This window comes from Mobula birostris, chromosome 25 (assembly GCF_030028105.1).
Source record: "Mobula birostris isolate sMobBir1 chromosome 25, sMobBir1.hap1, whole genome shotgun sequence".
NCBI lineage: Eukaryota > Metazoa > Chordata > Chondrichthyes > Myliobatiformes > Myliobatidae > Mobula > Mobula birostris.
This window is the reverse complement of record NC_092394.1, coordinates 37,097,667-37,114,336: the sequence shown is the minus strand read 5'-3', so window position 1 is coordinate 37,114,336 and position 16,670 is coordinate 37,097,667. Positions and strand designations below refer to the sequence as shown.

General features: G+C 42.6%; 1 protein-coding gene across 1 annotated transcript in view; it reads left to right on the top strand.

Annotated features, from left to right (window-relative positions):
• The window catches only part of LOC140187861 (eosinophil peroxidase-like), a 41,703-nt gene extending 25,772 nt beyond the window's left edge, over positions 1–15,931 (top strand). Inside the window, 4 exon segments of the mRNA XM_072243655.1 lie at positions 4,509–4,746; positions 5,709–5,911; positions 14,958–15,119; positions 15,843–15,931. Coding sequence (XP_072099756.1) covers positions 4,509–4,746; positions 5,709–5,911; positions 14,958–15,119; positions 15,843–15,931 — 692 coding nt within the window.
• Positions 15,932–16,670: the final 739 nt, after the last annotated feature.

Below are 16,670 nucleotides of genomic sequence, written 5' to 3'. Positions count from 1 at the left end.
CTATGGCAGAGTCATCTGAAAGCTTCTGAAGATGACAAGACTCTGTGCAGTAGTTGAAGTCCGAGGTGTAAATGGTGAAGAGAAAGGGAGACAAGGCAGTCCCCTGTGGGGCCCCAGTGCTGCTGATCACTCTGTCGGACACACAGCGTTGCAAGCACACGTACTGTGGTCTGCCAGTCAGGTAATCAAGAATCCATGACACCAGGAAAGCATCCACCTGCATCGCTGTCAGCTTCTCCCCCAGCAGAGCAGGGCGGATGGTGTTGAACGCACTGGAGAAGTCAAAAAACATGACCCTCACCGTGCTCGCTGGCTTGTCCAGGGGGGCATAGACATGGTTCAGCAGGTAGATGATGGCATCCTCAACTCCTAGTCGGGGCTGGTAGGCGAACTGGAGGGGATCTAAGTGTGGCCTGACCATTGGCCGGAGCAGCTCCAGAACAAGTCTCTCCAGGGTCTTCATGATGTAGGAGGTCAATGCCACCGGTCTGTAGTCATTGAGGCTGCTGTGGCGCGGTGTCTTCGGCACAAGGACGAGGCAGGATGTCTTCCACAGTACAGGAACCCTCCGGAGCCTCAGGCTCAGGTTGAAGACATGGCGAAGTACTCCACGTAGCTGAGGGGCACAGGCTTTGAGCACCCTGGTACTGACACCATCCGGTCCTGCAGCCTTGCTTGGGTTGAGACGTTTCAGCTGTCTTCTCACCTGTTCAGCTGTGAAGCCCACCGTGGTGGTTTCATGTGGGGAAGGGGTATAGTCATGAGAGCAGGGTGGGGGACCGTGAGGAGGGGTAGGAGGGGAGAGTGGAATGTTTGCTCCCCTGGGCGAATTAATGGAAATATTGCAGAGAGACTGATTTGAATGGGTTGTTATCCATTAAGGTGTAGCAGAAGGCTGACAATAGACATGAACTACGGAAGTGGCCCTTAGGATCACTGTTCAATTACTGGAAACAAGACCAAAGTTACATTTCTTGTCGTATCTGCTTCCTTAGAATATACATAAATCATACTGCATTGGTTCATTTTGAATTGCCAAAGTGCCATCTGAAAGGAATTGTTAGCAGAGTGCACTGTATGGGAATATTTACTACTAGACAGTTAACAACTAGATTTAGTTGGAAAGATTTACTTGCCAAGGAGAATTTGTGAAACCGTATTAGTTTGTTTGACATTACAGCTGTAATTTAATCTAAAGTGTTTACTGTGAAATATCCATTGAGTATATTCACTGCTGAATGTTTATTGAGAAATACTTCATGTGAAATATTCGCTGGTTAAATGGTGGTGATACTGTGAAGTACTGCCATTAGTTTAATACGGGGGATTTGCACACAGTAAGGGCCTACAAACAGCAAAGTTAAATGCTTCCAATTAATATGGAGTGAGAAATACCTACTTTTCAAGACACCTGAGGGAACTTTGAATATTGTCATTGGATGTCTTGGAGAGAGAACATCTGCTTAGCCTAACATCCAAAGGCTGCTATCTTCAATATTTCCTCAGAACTTCAAACTAGCCATACATGTCGCCTTACACAAACAGATACCAAAAATTGGGCTTGGAGTCAGAACTTGAGAAGCAAGTGTACACTCATACATTGTGGCTAGAAAATTGCTGTCTATTGTACTCTTACTGCAATGACTATTAATATGGCTAAAGAATAATTATGGAACATGTTGTAATTAGTACAGTGAACCCTGCATCATGGTGTCATTTTTAATCATATATTACCGCAGTGTTCTCTGAGTAGTGTGGGATTCTCCATAATTATCCAAACAAGATAACTTCAACTTTCTTTATTTTTTCAGATGATGGAATATTTAATTACTCTGTATATTCTGCAATAGCTTAAATTACCACGTGCTTGGCTATTTTGCTGGAGAGAATTTGCAACACAAATTTCACAGAATATCCTGTGAAAGAATTAACCTGCATTTATGTAAATGAGACTGGTTGACTTCATGGACTTTGGAAATTAGACAAGACCATAACACACAAGACACGGGAGCAGAGTTAAGGCTGATTTATACTTGTGCGTACCAGTTTACGCCATAGCCTACTCAAGTGGGCTACGCCGTTGTGAGCATTTATACTTGTGCACTGGTGTGTCTGAGTAACTCTGCAATTTGCGCACGTCACGCATGCGCACACACCTGCCCCTGCAAGGCTTCATGGTCACGGTAGTCTTTCTCAGGGTAAACAAGTTTAAAGCGAGCATCTTTTTTTGTAAAAGCGAAATGTGTCCTCCATAATTTCGGAGGTCTGTAAAGCTTTATGGAAAGCATTGCAGCCAGAGTTCCTTCCCTGCCCTTCAGTTGCCCAATGGGAAGCTATTGCAGCGTAGGAGGAAATACAATGCTACCAAACGGACCAATCACAGTTGTTGCAGCCTGCGCTGCCACGATGCTTAGTTATATTTTGGGAGAGGTGCGCATCAACTATGGCGTAGGGATCTGTGTAGGCACTGTGTAGGGTTGGTGGCTACGCCGTACCTATGACTTCGATTTGACGCACAAATATAAATCAGCCTTTAGACCATTCAGCCCATTGAACCTCTTCCAACATTCCAACATGACTGATCCCGGATCCCATTCAACCGAACACACAGACCTTCTTGCCACATCCTTTACTGCCCTGATCGATCAGGAAACGATTAACCTCCACCTTAAATACACCGACAAACTTGGCCTTCACCGCAATCTGTGGCAAAACATTCCACAGATGCACTACTCTCTGGCTAAAAATATTCCTCCCTACCTCTATTCTAAAAGGTTCTCCCTCAGTTTTGAGGCTTTGCCCTCTAGTTCTGGATAACCCCACCATAGGAAACAACTTCTCCACATACACCCTATCCAGTTCTTTCAACATTCAGTAGATTTCAATGAATTGACCCACCCCCATTCTTCTAAATTCCAGTGAGTACAGGCACAAAGCTGCCAAAGGCTCCTCATATGTTAACCCCTTCGTTCTGGGAATCATCCTTGTTAACCTCCTCTGGACTCTCTCCAATGACAAAACATCCTTTCTGAGATATGGGGCCCAAACTGTTGATACTAGTCAGGCTGCACTTGGAGTATTGTCTTACAAAGTCTCAGCATTATCTCCTTGTTTTTATATTCTATTCCTCTTGAAATAAATGCCAACATTGTATTTGCCTTTTTTACCATGGATTCAACCTGTAAATTAACCTTCTGGGAGCCTTGCACAAGGACTTCTAAGTCCCTTTGCACCTCTGATGTTTGAATCATCTCTCCATTTAGATAATAGTCTGCACTATCGTTCCATTTACCAAAATGCATTATCATACATTTCCCAGCAATGTATTCCATTTGCCACTTTTTTGCCTATTCTGCCAATTTGTTTAAGTCCTGCTGCAATTGCATTGCTTCCTCAGCACTACCTACCCCTCCATCCCTTCGTAATGTCAGCAAACTTTGCCACAAAGCCACCAACTCCATTATCCAAACCATTGACAAACAATGTGAAAGTAGTGGTCCCAATACTGATCAGTGAAGAACACCAGTAGTCACTGATAGCCAACCAGAAAAGGCCCCCTTTATTCCCACTCACTGCCTCCTACCTGTCAACCATTCCTCTGTCCATGCCAGTGTCTTTCCTGTAATACCATAGGATTTTATGTTGTTAAGCAGTTTCATGTCTGGCACCTTAGCAAATGCCTTCTGAAAATCAAAGTAAATGACATCTACTGCCTCTCCTTTGTCCACCCTGCTTGTTACTTCCTTGAAGAACTCTAACAAATTTGTCAGGCAAGATTTCCTTTGACAGAAACCATGCTGACTTTGACTTATCTTACAATTAGTCTCCAAGTAACTCGAAACCTCATCCTTAATAATAGACTCCAACACTTTCCCCAACCACTGAGGTGAGGCTAACTAGTCTATAATTTCTTTTTTTTTGCCTGCCTCCTTTCTTAAAGAGTGGAGTGACATTTGCAATCTTTCAGTCCTCCAGGATCAAGCTAGAATCAAGTGATTTTTGAAAGATGATGACCTATGCATCCATTATCTCTTCAGCAACCTCTCTCAAGCCTCTGGGATGTGGTTCATCTGGTCCAGGTGACTTATCCTTCTCAAGACGTTTGAGTTTGCCTAGCACTTTTCCTTTGCAATAGCAATGACGCTCACTCCTGCTCCCCGACACTCACAGACCTCTGGCACACTGATAGTGTTTTCCACAGTGTTGACTGATGCAAAGTACCCAGTAAGTTCATCTACTATTAAGATAGTGGATTAGAATGAAGAAATCTATTCTGCATGACACAAATTTTGCTCAAGTGAGACTCTGCACTGAGTTACCAGGGTGATAAACATTGAAGTAGCTGTCCTTGCTAGTCCCCCCCACGCACCTTTCAACCCCTCTCTCACAAATTAGAGTGATCCAAAATTAAAACATAGAGAATCTACTAAGCCAACCACGAGCTTCCATTTTCTTAGCTTCAAGGGGCAACCACAGATTTGACTAATCGCTTTCTCTGACTCTCATAGGCTACAATGCATGGAGAAAATTCTGTAATCTTTCACAGCCCAAGAACAAGGCTGAACTGTCTGACGTGCTCAGGAATTCAGAACTTGCCGAAAAATTCATTGAACTGTATGGGACTCCTGACAACATTGACATCTGGATAGGAGCAATCTCTGAACCATTCGTGGAAGGAGGGAGAGTCAGCCCTTTGTTAGCCTGCCTGTTAGGACAGTAGTTCCAGAAACTGAGAGATGGAGACAGGTAATAGGCAAAATTAGCAAAGTGGTAAGCTTTGGTCATTATTACATTCTTGCTTTTTCCTTCTTAATCAAGAAATCTGAATTCAGAAATCCCAAACCTCTTGACTGCTGGCCTGGAGTTTGATGGGTTCATTCAGTGATATTGAATCTGTTGAGGTTACAATGACTTACCCTAAAGTGAGGTAATGAAGGGAAGATATAACTCAAAGGTTAATGATAGGACAGCAGAAAAATAATTAAATAATAAAAATAATCATTTATGACCTAAGGAGGAGGGAAAAGCATTTCTCCTACTCTAGTTTGGGCTCTGGCAAATGGCAACAGAGACAATATTTATTGTCATTTATTATTTGCTATTGAGAAGATGATGAAGAGCCACCACATTGAATCGCTGCACTCCCGCTGGTGAAGGTGCTCCTGCAATACTGCTAAATAGGGATTATTCAGGATTTAGTGACGATAAAGGATCCACCATATGTTTATGGCAGGAATTTTAGCTGAATGGAAGAACAGAGGGATCTTGAGGTCCATGTCCATGGATCCCTTACATTTGCTGCACAAGTTAATAGGGTTATTAAGAAGACGTACATTAGTTGGTCTTCATTAGTCAGAGGATTGGATTCAAGAGTGGCAAGGTCATGTTGCAGCTCTATAAAACCCTGGCTAGACCACACTTGGAGTATTGTGTTCAATTCTGTTCACCTCACAGTACTGAAAAATCTTGTCTAGATGTAGAATGTAGTCACACAGTTGGCAAGTCTATTTGGTCATCAGACTGAGAAACTAATTCTGCAAAGAGAAGATCACATGCACCCCCATATTCCTCCTCAATATACCTCTGAAAAATGTGCCCTAGGAGACAGTCCACCTCCCTGTGTAGCCGTTGTCCTTGGAGTCAGTGGATCAGGATACTTTCTTCATTCATTTGAATGCTTAACAATAATGTTTCTTATTTTTTTGTAGGTTCTGGTGGGAAAGTGAAGGAGTGTTTACTCAGAAGCAGCGCCAGGCTCTTGCTAAAATCTCCTTATCCAGAATAATCTGTGATAACACTGGGATTCAGCAGCTCCCTGAGAATGCATTTCAACACAACTTCTTTCCAGAAGGATACGTACAATGCAACAGAATACCAACAGTGAACCCGGAGGACTGGAAGGACAGGCCAGGTAAGATATTTTTCTTCATGTGTAACACCACGGTTACTGTACATGTGGCCATAAAGCTCACCAAATTTGTTGGGCTGGAAGGGTTAAAAGCTGAGATCAAGAGATAACCATTTGAACATATTTACTTTCTGAGCCTCTTTATCTTTCTGCTTTTGTTGCCCAAGTACAAGAAACAAAATAATTAGAAACAAGAAAATTAGAGTAAATTAGATACACATACTGCAACTTGTGTGACACAGGTGTGTAGTTATAGCTGGAGTGCAGAGGGAGAGACACTGAAGCAGACAAACAGTTCACTGACTTTTAATGAGAACTGTGCAGAGTTAAAGGAGAAACAATAAATCCTAAGCCAATAGGGTCGTTAACTAAATTAAAGTGAAAGCTACTGCTGACACTGTGGCAAGGAAGAAGTAACTTGATACTAAATGAATACCACTCCTTTGCAGTGTCAATTTAAATGGCAGTCTTCATTCCCAGAACAAGGATGAAGGTAAGCAAAGAGTGTAGATGTTGCTGTGCTTTTGGTCAAGTCTCAACAAGACTAGAACGAGAGGAAGGGAGTCAAATACCATCACAATGATACACTAACTGGCTGGAACGTGCATACCCGTGAGTGTGATTGCTGAGACCATTCCACAACCCGCCTGCCTATGTGACAGTGCCCCACTTCCCTATGTGCAGCTCCTGAGGTACCAGAGACCTGTGCCTGCTGGAAGTCCCGGATGAGGGACTTATTTAGGATGCCATGGGCTGGTACCCAAGAATGCTCCTTAGGGCCATACCCCTGCCAATCCATGAGATACTGGACCCTGCCCTGTACCTGGCAAGATGTACAGAATAGATCAGGAAACCATTTACTAAGCAGGGAGGAGGGGCATGATGGGGGTGACTGGATCGAGGGGGGAGGTAGTCACTGGCTTGAGCTGGGAAACATAAACCAGTGAGTGAATCTTCATTGATGATGGTAGATGAAATCTATACAAGACCTTGTTGATGGCCTTCTCCACAATGAGTGGTCCCTCGTAGTGTGGCACCAACTTTTGGCTCTCAACTTTTAAGGGAAGATCCCTAGATGGCAGCTAGACTTTCACCCCGGCTTGAGATATCTTAGCTGTAGGCAGGGCTGATCAGCCTGCTGGGCATGTTGTTTCTGAGCACGCAGCAGAAAAGTCCTGGCCTGTCTCTACATGTGCTGGTAGCATTAGACCAACCGTTCAGCGCAGGAACTCCCACATCGATCTCTTGGTCAGGCCTGACTGGTAGCTGGAATCCCTTCTAACATTCAAAGGGGGGCATGCCATTAGAGGACAGCTGGAGTTTATCTTGGGAAATTTCTGCCCAAGCCACTTAGGAGTTTCAGGATGTGGAGTTGGAAGAGACAAGGCAGCAGCCTACTGATTCCATCAGACCATTAGATTGGGGGTTAAAACCAGAGGAGAGTCTGGCTGTGGTACCCAAATGAGAACAGAAGGCCTTCCAAAAAAGTGGTTCTCAATCAGACACTACGTGCTGAGGGAAGCCAAACAGCCTGCACAGGTGTTGAACCATGACGGTGGAAGTCGCACAAGCCAACAGGAGTTTAGGGAGAGCCATCTTGGAGAATCAGTCCACAACCACCAGAATGGTAGTGTTTCCATCAGACAGGCAGACCAGTGATCAAATCCACAGAGAGATGGGACCATCGGTGGTGAAGCAGCCGCAGCAGGCATAGAAGACCTGCAGGTTGCTGGCATGATGACCTGTATTGGGACTGAGCACAACTGGGACAGGCAGAGATGAAGTTGTGAATAACCTGGAACATAGATGGCCACCAAAATTATTTCTTGTTAAATTCCAGGGTCTGTTGAATTCCTGGATATCCAACCAGGTGGAAGGAATGACCCCCATTCCAACACTCTGGAGTGCACCATGGCAGGGACAAACAACCGGTTGAGAGGTCCCCCACCTGGGCCTGGATCCAACTGCTGGGCAGCCCTCACCTCTGCCTCTATTCCCCAAATCACCAGGTCAGCAATGAACGAGTGAGAAAGGGTGTGCCCAAGATTGGCATTGTGCTCAGACACATCAATCTGTCAGGAGAGAGCTTCAGCCTTGGTATTCTTGCTGCCAGGATGATAGATGAGAGTGAAATTAATCTGGGTGGAGAGTCCAACGAGCTTGATGTAAGTTGAGTCTTTTAGCTTCCTGAAGGTAGGAGAGGCTCTTGTGATTTTTCCATTCCAAAAGGGGATGCTCTGCCCTCCAGCCAGAGTCATGATACTTCCAGGTCCTCCTTGACAGTTAGACGTTCTCGGTTCCTGACATCATAGCTACATTTGGCAGGAGTCAAATGACGGGAAAGAAAGGCACGGGGTGCAGCCAGTTATCCACAGCAAAACACTGGGAAAGAATACTCCAATGCTGACACCTTGGGGCAGTGAAGTGTCACTTTAGCTCTGAGACTGCTTGGTTAGCTTTGCTTGTCCAATTAATTCCTACAGAGGTCTTCTTGCTTGTACATTTATGGTGGCCACAATGTAAATGAAGCTTCTGATAAGTGGCAATAAAAGTTTGCAAACCCCATGAAGGGCTGCACCTGTTTGACCATAGATCGGTTGGACACTCTGTGACTGCCTGAACTTAACATAGGTCCATTTGAACACTGGAAGGGGTGAGTATATAGCCCAAAAATGACACCTGACATTTATGGAACTCACACCTCTCTGGCTTGGCATAAATGTTATTCTTGAGGAGCGTCTGAGAACCCTCTGGATGTGCTGGATGTGTTCCCAGCAGTAGCGGGAATAGATAAGAATGTCATTCAAAGCACGGAACGTAGGCATTGCTGTGCTTTTGTCAAGACTGCAATGAGATGAAAGGAGTCAAATGCCATCACAATGCAACATTAATTGGCTGGAACGTGCATTTTCATCAGTGTATTTGCTTAACCCATTCCGCAGCCTGCCTGATTGAAATATGACTGTCACACAAATCAGCACGTAGCAATGTTACATTGCACAATACATTTCATAAAGTGGAATACTGCAGAACAATATTCCAGAAGGATAATGTAGTGGGGCCAACAGCACAATAATTACCCTGCTGATGGGTAGTATGTCCAAAACATCTGAAACAACTGTTCACTCTGATGTCTACACATCTTAAAGCCAAGTACAGATGTCAGTTGTAACAATTTCTGTTGGCTCTGCCTTAGAAGCTGAAGATTTCATTTTTAATGGATTTTGACAATTGACAATAGACAATAGGTGCAGGAGTAGGCCATTCGGCCCTTCGAGCCAGCACCGCCATTCACTGTGATCATGGCTGATCATCCACAATCAGTATCCAGATCCTGCCTTATCCCCATAACCTTCGATTCCGCTATCTTTAAGAGCTCTATCCATCTCTTTCTTGAAAGCATCCAGATACTTGGCCTCCACGTCCTTCTGGGGCAGAGCATTCCATATATCCACCACTCTCTGGGTGAAAAAGTTTTTCCTCAACTCCATTCTAAATGGCCTACCCCTTATTCTTAAATTGTGGCCTCTGGTTCTAGATTCACCCATCAGCGGGAACATGCTTCCTGCCTCCAATGTGTCCAATTCCTTAATAATCTTATGTTTCAATATGATCCCCTCTCAGCCTTCTAAATTCCAGAGTATACAAGCCCAGTCGCTCCAATCTTTCAACATATGACAGTCCTGCCATCCCGGGAATTAACCTTGTGAACCTACGCTGCACTCCCTCAATAGCAAGAATGTCCTTCCTCAAATTTGGAGACCAAAACTACACACAGTACTCCAGGTGTGATCTCACCAGGGCCCTGTACAGCTGCAGAAGGACCTCTTTGCTCTTATACTCAATTCCCCTTGTTATGAAGGCCAGCATGCCATTAGCTTTCTTCACTGCCTGTTGTACTTGCATGCTTGCTTTCAGTGACTGATGTACAAAAACACCTAGGTCTCGTTGTGCTTCCCCTTTTCCTAACTTGACTCCATTTAGATAATAATCTGCCTTCCCGTTCTTACCACCAAAGTGGATAACCTCACATTTATCCACATTAAACCGCATCTGCCCACGCACCCAGCCTGTCCAAGTCACTCTGCATTCTCATAACATCCTCCTCACATTTCACACTGCCACCCAGCTTTGTGTCATCAGCAAATTTGCTAATGTTACTTTTAATTCCCTCATCTAAGTCATTAATACATATTGTAAACAGCTGCGGTCCCAGCACTGAACCCTGCGGTACCCCACTGGTCACCGCCTGCCATTCCAAAAGGGACCCGTTAATCGCTACTCTTTGTTTTCTGTCAGCCAGCCAATTTTCAATCCATGTCAGTACTCTGCCCACAATACCATGTGCTCTAATTTTGCCCACTAATCTCCTATGTGGGACTTTATCAAAGGCTTTCTGAAAGTCCAGGTACACTACATCCACTGGCTCTTCCTTGTCCATTTTCATAGTCACGTTCTCAAAAAATTCCAGAAGATTAGTCAAGCACGACTTCCCCTTCGTAAATCCATGCTGACTCAGACCAATCCTGTTACTGCTATCCAGAGGTGTCGTAATTTCATCTTTTATAATTGACTCCAGCATCTTTCCGACCACTGACGTCAGGCTAACAGGTCTTTAATTCCCTGTTTTCTCTCTTCCTCCCTTCTTGAAGAGAGGGACAACATTAGCTACCCTTCAATCCACAGGAACTGATCCTGAATCTATAGAACATTGGAAAATGATTACCAATGCGTCCACGATTTCTAAAGCCACCTCCTTAAGTACCCTGGGATGCAGACCACCAGGTCCCAGGGACTTATCAGCCTTCAGACCCAACAGCCTATCCAACACCATTTCCTTGCCTAATATAAATTTCCTTCAATTCATCCATTATGCTAGGTCCTTTGGCCACTATTACATCTGGGAGATTGTTTGTGTCTTCCCTAGTGAAGACAGATCCAAAGTACCTGTTCAACTCGTCTGCCATTTCCTTGTTCCCCATAATAAATTCACCCGCTTCTGTCTTCAAGGGCCCAAATTTGGTCTTAACTATTTTTTTCCTTTTCACATACCTAAAGAAGCTTTTATTATCCTTTATATTCTTGGCTAGTTTACCTTCATACCTCATTTTTTCTCCGCGTATTGCCTTTTTAGTTACCTTCTGTTGCTCTTTAAAAGTTTCCCAATCCTCCGGCTTCCCACTCGTCTTTGCTATGTTATACTTCTCTTTTATTTTTATACTGTCCATTACTTCTCTTGTCAGCCACGGCCTCCCCTTACTCCCCTTAGGATCTTTCTTTCTCCTTGGAATGAACTGATCCTGCACCTTCCGCATTATTTCCAGAAACACTTGCCGTTGCTGTTCCACTGTCATCCCTGCTAGGGTATTGTTCCATTGAACTTTGGCCAGCTCCTCTCTCATAGCACCATAATTCCCTTTGTTCAACTGTAATACTGACACTTCCGAGTTTCCCTTCTCCCTCTCAAATTGTAGATTAAAACTTATCATATTATGGTCACTACCTCCTAATGGCTCCTTTACCTCGAGGTCCCTGATCAAATCCGGTTCATTGCACAACACTGAATCTAGAATTGCTTTCTCTCTGGTAGGCTCCAGTACAAGCTGTTCTAAGAATCCATCTCGAAGGGACTCCACAAACTCCCTTTCTTGGGGTTCAGTACCAACCTGATTCCTCCAGTCTACCTGCATGTTGAAGTCCCCCATAACAACTGTAGCATTACCTTTGCGACATGCCAATTTTAACTCTTGATTCAACTTACACCCTACATCCAGACTACTGTTTGGAGCCTGTAGATAACTCCCATTAGGGTCTTTCTACCCCTAGAATTTCTCAGTTCTATCCATACTGACTCTACGTCTCCTGATTCTATGTCCCCCCTCGCAAGGGATTGAACATCATTCCTCACCAACAGAGCCACCCCACCCCCTCTGCCCATCAGTCTGTCCTTTCGATAGGACGTATACCCTTGAATATTCATTTCCCAGGCCCCATCCACGTAGCCATCCTCTGTTATTCCCACAACATCATACTTACAATTTCCAACTGTGCCTCAAGCTCATCCACTTTATTTCATATACTCCGGGCATTCGTATATAATGCTTTTAATTCATTACTCCCCTCACCTCCCATATCAATTCCTATTTCACTTGGCCATACGGTACGATCCCTGTACAGTACTGTACGATTTTGCTAGCAAGTCCAGCATTTATTGTCTATTCCTGGTTGAATATGGTTGTGTGTTTTCTTCTTGAAATATTACTGTTCACCTGGAAAAATGTTTCCATGGAATTCAGGAAATTCCAGTGCTTTAACTATAAACTCATAAAGCACTGGGAAATATGTCCAAGTTAAGACTGACTGATTTGGGTTGAAAACTAGATGTGATGGTGTCCTCTTGTTCTTGCTGTCATTATTTTTTTGTAGGTAGAGGTAATGAGGAAATCATCTTTAAGTTGGTGGAGAAGTGATGTCCCATGTAATGAATTGTCAATTTTTGTTGAATGTTGTTTTAGCTGAATCTCTATCCAGAATTGAAGAATGATGTTTCACAGATGCAAAGATCATTCTTACGTTTGGCAGTCTCTGAGTTATGCAACAGTAATGCCAATCTTCCTCTTGAATAAGAGATCAAACCTGATATTTTCAATCAACTAGCTACTGTTAGCTATATTTACAAATGGTTGTATTTGCGCATTTTCTAATTTGAAGATGAGAAAGTCATCCTAATGTTACATACTTCCTAAGATGCAGATCATATCCTGTGTCGACTTAAGGCTGAGGTACAGAAATGGTCAGCATATAGGAGGGAGATTGCAAGTAAGTCTGAGTGGTGCCATGACAACAACCTCTTACTCAATATCAGCAAAACCAAGGAGCTGATTATCAACATCAGGAGAAGGAAGCCAGGGGTCCATGAGCCAGTCCTCATCGGAAGGTCAGAGGTGTAGAGGATCAGCAACTTTAAATTCCTCAACTGTTATTATTTCAGAGGACAGGTCCTGGGACCAGCACGAAAGTGCAATTACAAAAAAAATAAGGCAGCATCTCTACTTTGGGAGTTTGCAGAGATTCCGCAGGACATCTAAAACTCTGACAGTTCAAAAAACTAGATAATGATAGGAATCTAGAAGATTATAAGGCTAGCAGGAAGGAGTTTAAGAATGAAATTAGGAGAGCCAGAAGGGGCCGTGAGAAGGCCTTGGCGGACAGGATTAAGGAAAACCCCAAGGCATTTTACAAATATGTGAAGAGAAAGAAGATAAGACGTGAGAGAATAGGACCAATCAAGTGTGACAGTGGAAAATTGTGTATGGAACCGGAGGAAATAGCGGAGGAACATAATGAATACTTTGCTTAGATATTCACTATGGAAAAGGATCTTGGTGATTGTAGTGATGACTTGCAGCAGACTGAAAAGCTTGAGCATGTAGATATTAAGGAAGAGGATGTGCTGGAGCTTTTGGAAAGCATCAAGTTGGATAAGTCACCGGGACCGGACGGGATGTACTGTAGGTTTCTGTTGGAAGTGAGGGAGGATATTTCTGAGCCTCTGGCAATGGTGGAGCAGCAGTGGTGGAGGTGGAAATGATAGGGTCTTTTAAGAGACTCCTGGATGGTTACATGGAGCTTAGAAAAATAGAGAGCTATGGGTAAAGCCTAGGTAGTTCTAAGGTAGGGACATGTTCAGCACAGCTTTGTGGGCCAAAGGGCCTGTATTGTGCTGTAGGTTTTCTATGTTTTTATGACAGACTTCTATAGATGTGTAATGGACAGCGTATTGACTGACTGCATCACAGTCTAGTGCGGAAACATGAATGCCTTTGAATGGAAAATCCTACAAAAAGTAATGGGTATGGTCCAGTCCATCAGGGGTAAATCCCTCCCCAGTTATGAACACATCTACATGAAATAGTGTGGCAGGAAAGCAGCTTCCATTATCAGGGACCTCCACCATCCAGGACATGCTCTCTTCTCACTGCTATTGGGAAAAAGGAACAGGAGCCTCAGGATCTACACCACCAGGTTCAGGAACAGTTACTAGCCCTCAACATTAGGCTCTTGATCTAAGAGGGATAACTTCACTCAACTTCACTTGCCCCATCCACAACCAATGGACTCATGTTCATGACGTTTCAGATCATGTTCTTAATATTTATTGCTTATTATTTATTTTTTCCTTTTATATTTTCACAGTTTGTTCTCTTTTGCATTCTGGTTGAACAGCCATGTTGGCGGTCTTTCATTGATTGTTATGGTTGTTATTCTGTAGATTTATTGAGTATGCCCCATAAAAATGTATCTCAGGATTGTATATGGTTATATACATATATATATATATATATATATATATATATATATATATATATATATATATATATATATATATATAGAGAGAGAGAGAGAGAGAGAGAGAGAGAGAGAGAGAGAGAGAGAGAGAGATAGAGATACACACACTTTGATATTAAATTTACTTTGAACTTTGTTTGGATTAAAAGGAGATCAGGCATGAAAGAAGTTGAGTCAAGATCAGATCAGCTATGGTTTTACTAAACATCAGAACAGGCTCAAGAGTTCTTTGTCTTACTCCTGCTCTTTTCTCACATGTTCTTATCAACCTAATTTCATAAAGATTTTCCTTTTCTGCTGGAGCCATTGATGAATTATCAGCAGAATGCAAATAGATGGACTTGCCAACACGGATTATAGATGTATTAATATCCTAGCAGATTGTCTTGTTAGTTTCAAAGATCAAAAAGAGATGTTGAGTTCCTCTGTTTGGCTACTTGCTTGCATGATGGAAGAAATCTTCTTTACTTGTGGTGATTACTAAGTTGCTAAGCATCCTGTAGAACTTAAGTTATTTTCCTATTCCACATATTCTACCAGTGTGAATCATTTCATATTTATCTGTTTTTCCCTTTTCTTTAACTTGTCTGTTTCTCTGTAGCCTCAGCATCAGGCTGTCACTTTCACAAAACTTCTTCAAATGTTAAACTAATTCCACACTTGTATTTGCCTGATTAATGTCTACTCGCTTCTCTTACAAAACCCAATTGTGGCAAAATCCCCAAGGTGCCCAAAGCCTCTTTCTCGATATGCGATTCTTCAGTGAAATATACTTGTGAGCGCAGTTTCAGTATGGAGGAAAGTGATAGGATAGACTACATGAGGAACAAAAAATGGAATCATAAACCACCTCGCTGTTCAGGTAGGTATCGAAATCCACTTCCAGGGAAAAATTAATTAAATTGATTAACATTCTGCATAAAAAGTCTGAAAATAGCTCAGAAGCATTCATTTTCATAAATATCATTTGAGGGCTAATCTGGGAGAATGGGTAATCATTGTTTTAAAATCAATGAGATCTAACAAATGCCAAAGTTAACACCCAAACAGTGAAGTAGAAAAACAACCCAAATATTTCAAAGTTTTGGACACCGATATCTTCTCCACAATCTTTCTCAGAATTCTAAAGATATTCCATCATATTTTATCATACGAAAATCTCATAGAACATTCCCAATATTCACAATCCACTGGATTTAATTTTTCACTAAGCAATACTTTTATGTTGACTTTTCAGGAAGTAATAATCTACTTTTCTCTACTGCAGCATATGTCTCCTTTCAAACCAAAAATATTTTCCGCCTTATTCTCCTGAGGTTGATTTTATGCAACTGTAGCTCTGCTATTAAACTACACCCCCCCAAACCCCCACCTCCGCTCTAACATGTAAAATCAGTTTGATTTTGTGAACTCCTCTAAACCCACTGTCCAGTTTCCTGAATGCCATCACTGGGTTAAAATAGTCCCTGATGATGCCTTGCTTTGTTTCTCTGTAAATGTATTAGCATTAACTCCATATGACGAAAGCAACAGTGCTAATTGATACAAGGAATATGCAGATAAATATGGTGATTTTACCTTTCAGACTCCAAGGGATTCCAAGGAAAAGGAATGAAAGATAACGGAAAAGGAAAAAGAATGGAAGATAACAGAAAGGAAAAGGAAAAGGAATGAAAGATAATGGAAAAGGAATGAAAGATAAAGGAAGAAGGAACTAAAGAATCGGGAAAAGGAGAACTTGAGATACCAAAATTATCAAAGGAAAAATAAATCAATGTGTCAAGCTTGGAGAGGGAGCACAATCTGTCAATAATTTTAGAGAGGACTTGAATTTTATAGTTTAAAAACATTTCTTTATTTCCTAGTGTGGGCAATAATGTTTTCTGTTAGTTTTTAGAGGGGAGCTATTGTACTAAATTCACGTAGGTATTAGAGTTGCACCACGAATGAAAGGTACACTTAGCAACTTGTAACCATTCACAGCTTGCATGGTAAGCTACTCAGGTGGTGATCGGTCTCAATAAGATTTATGCCTTTCCTTCATTCTTCGAGTCCCAGACTTAGCCCTGAAGCCTTTGTGATCTTAGGTTTTCATGCGGCTGTAGCTTCAGTGGAAATTAAATCCTATTTCCAAGATCGATACCATTTCGGTCTGATACCTTCTGTTCTCCAGTGAAACAAGACATCAGGATCCCAATCCAAGTCCAAACCATTCTGGCCACATTAATCTGCAACAGTTAGATTATTGATTGCCAAGGAATTTTGGCGGGTCCTCAATGATCGTCACCACTTTTTACAGATGCACCATAGAAAGCAACCTATCCATAGTACGGCAGCCACTGTACCCAAAATTATAAGAAATTGCAGAGAATTGTGAAAACAGCTCAGTATATCACAAAAACTAATCTCCCTT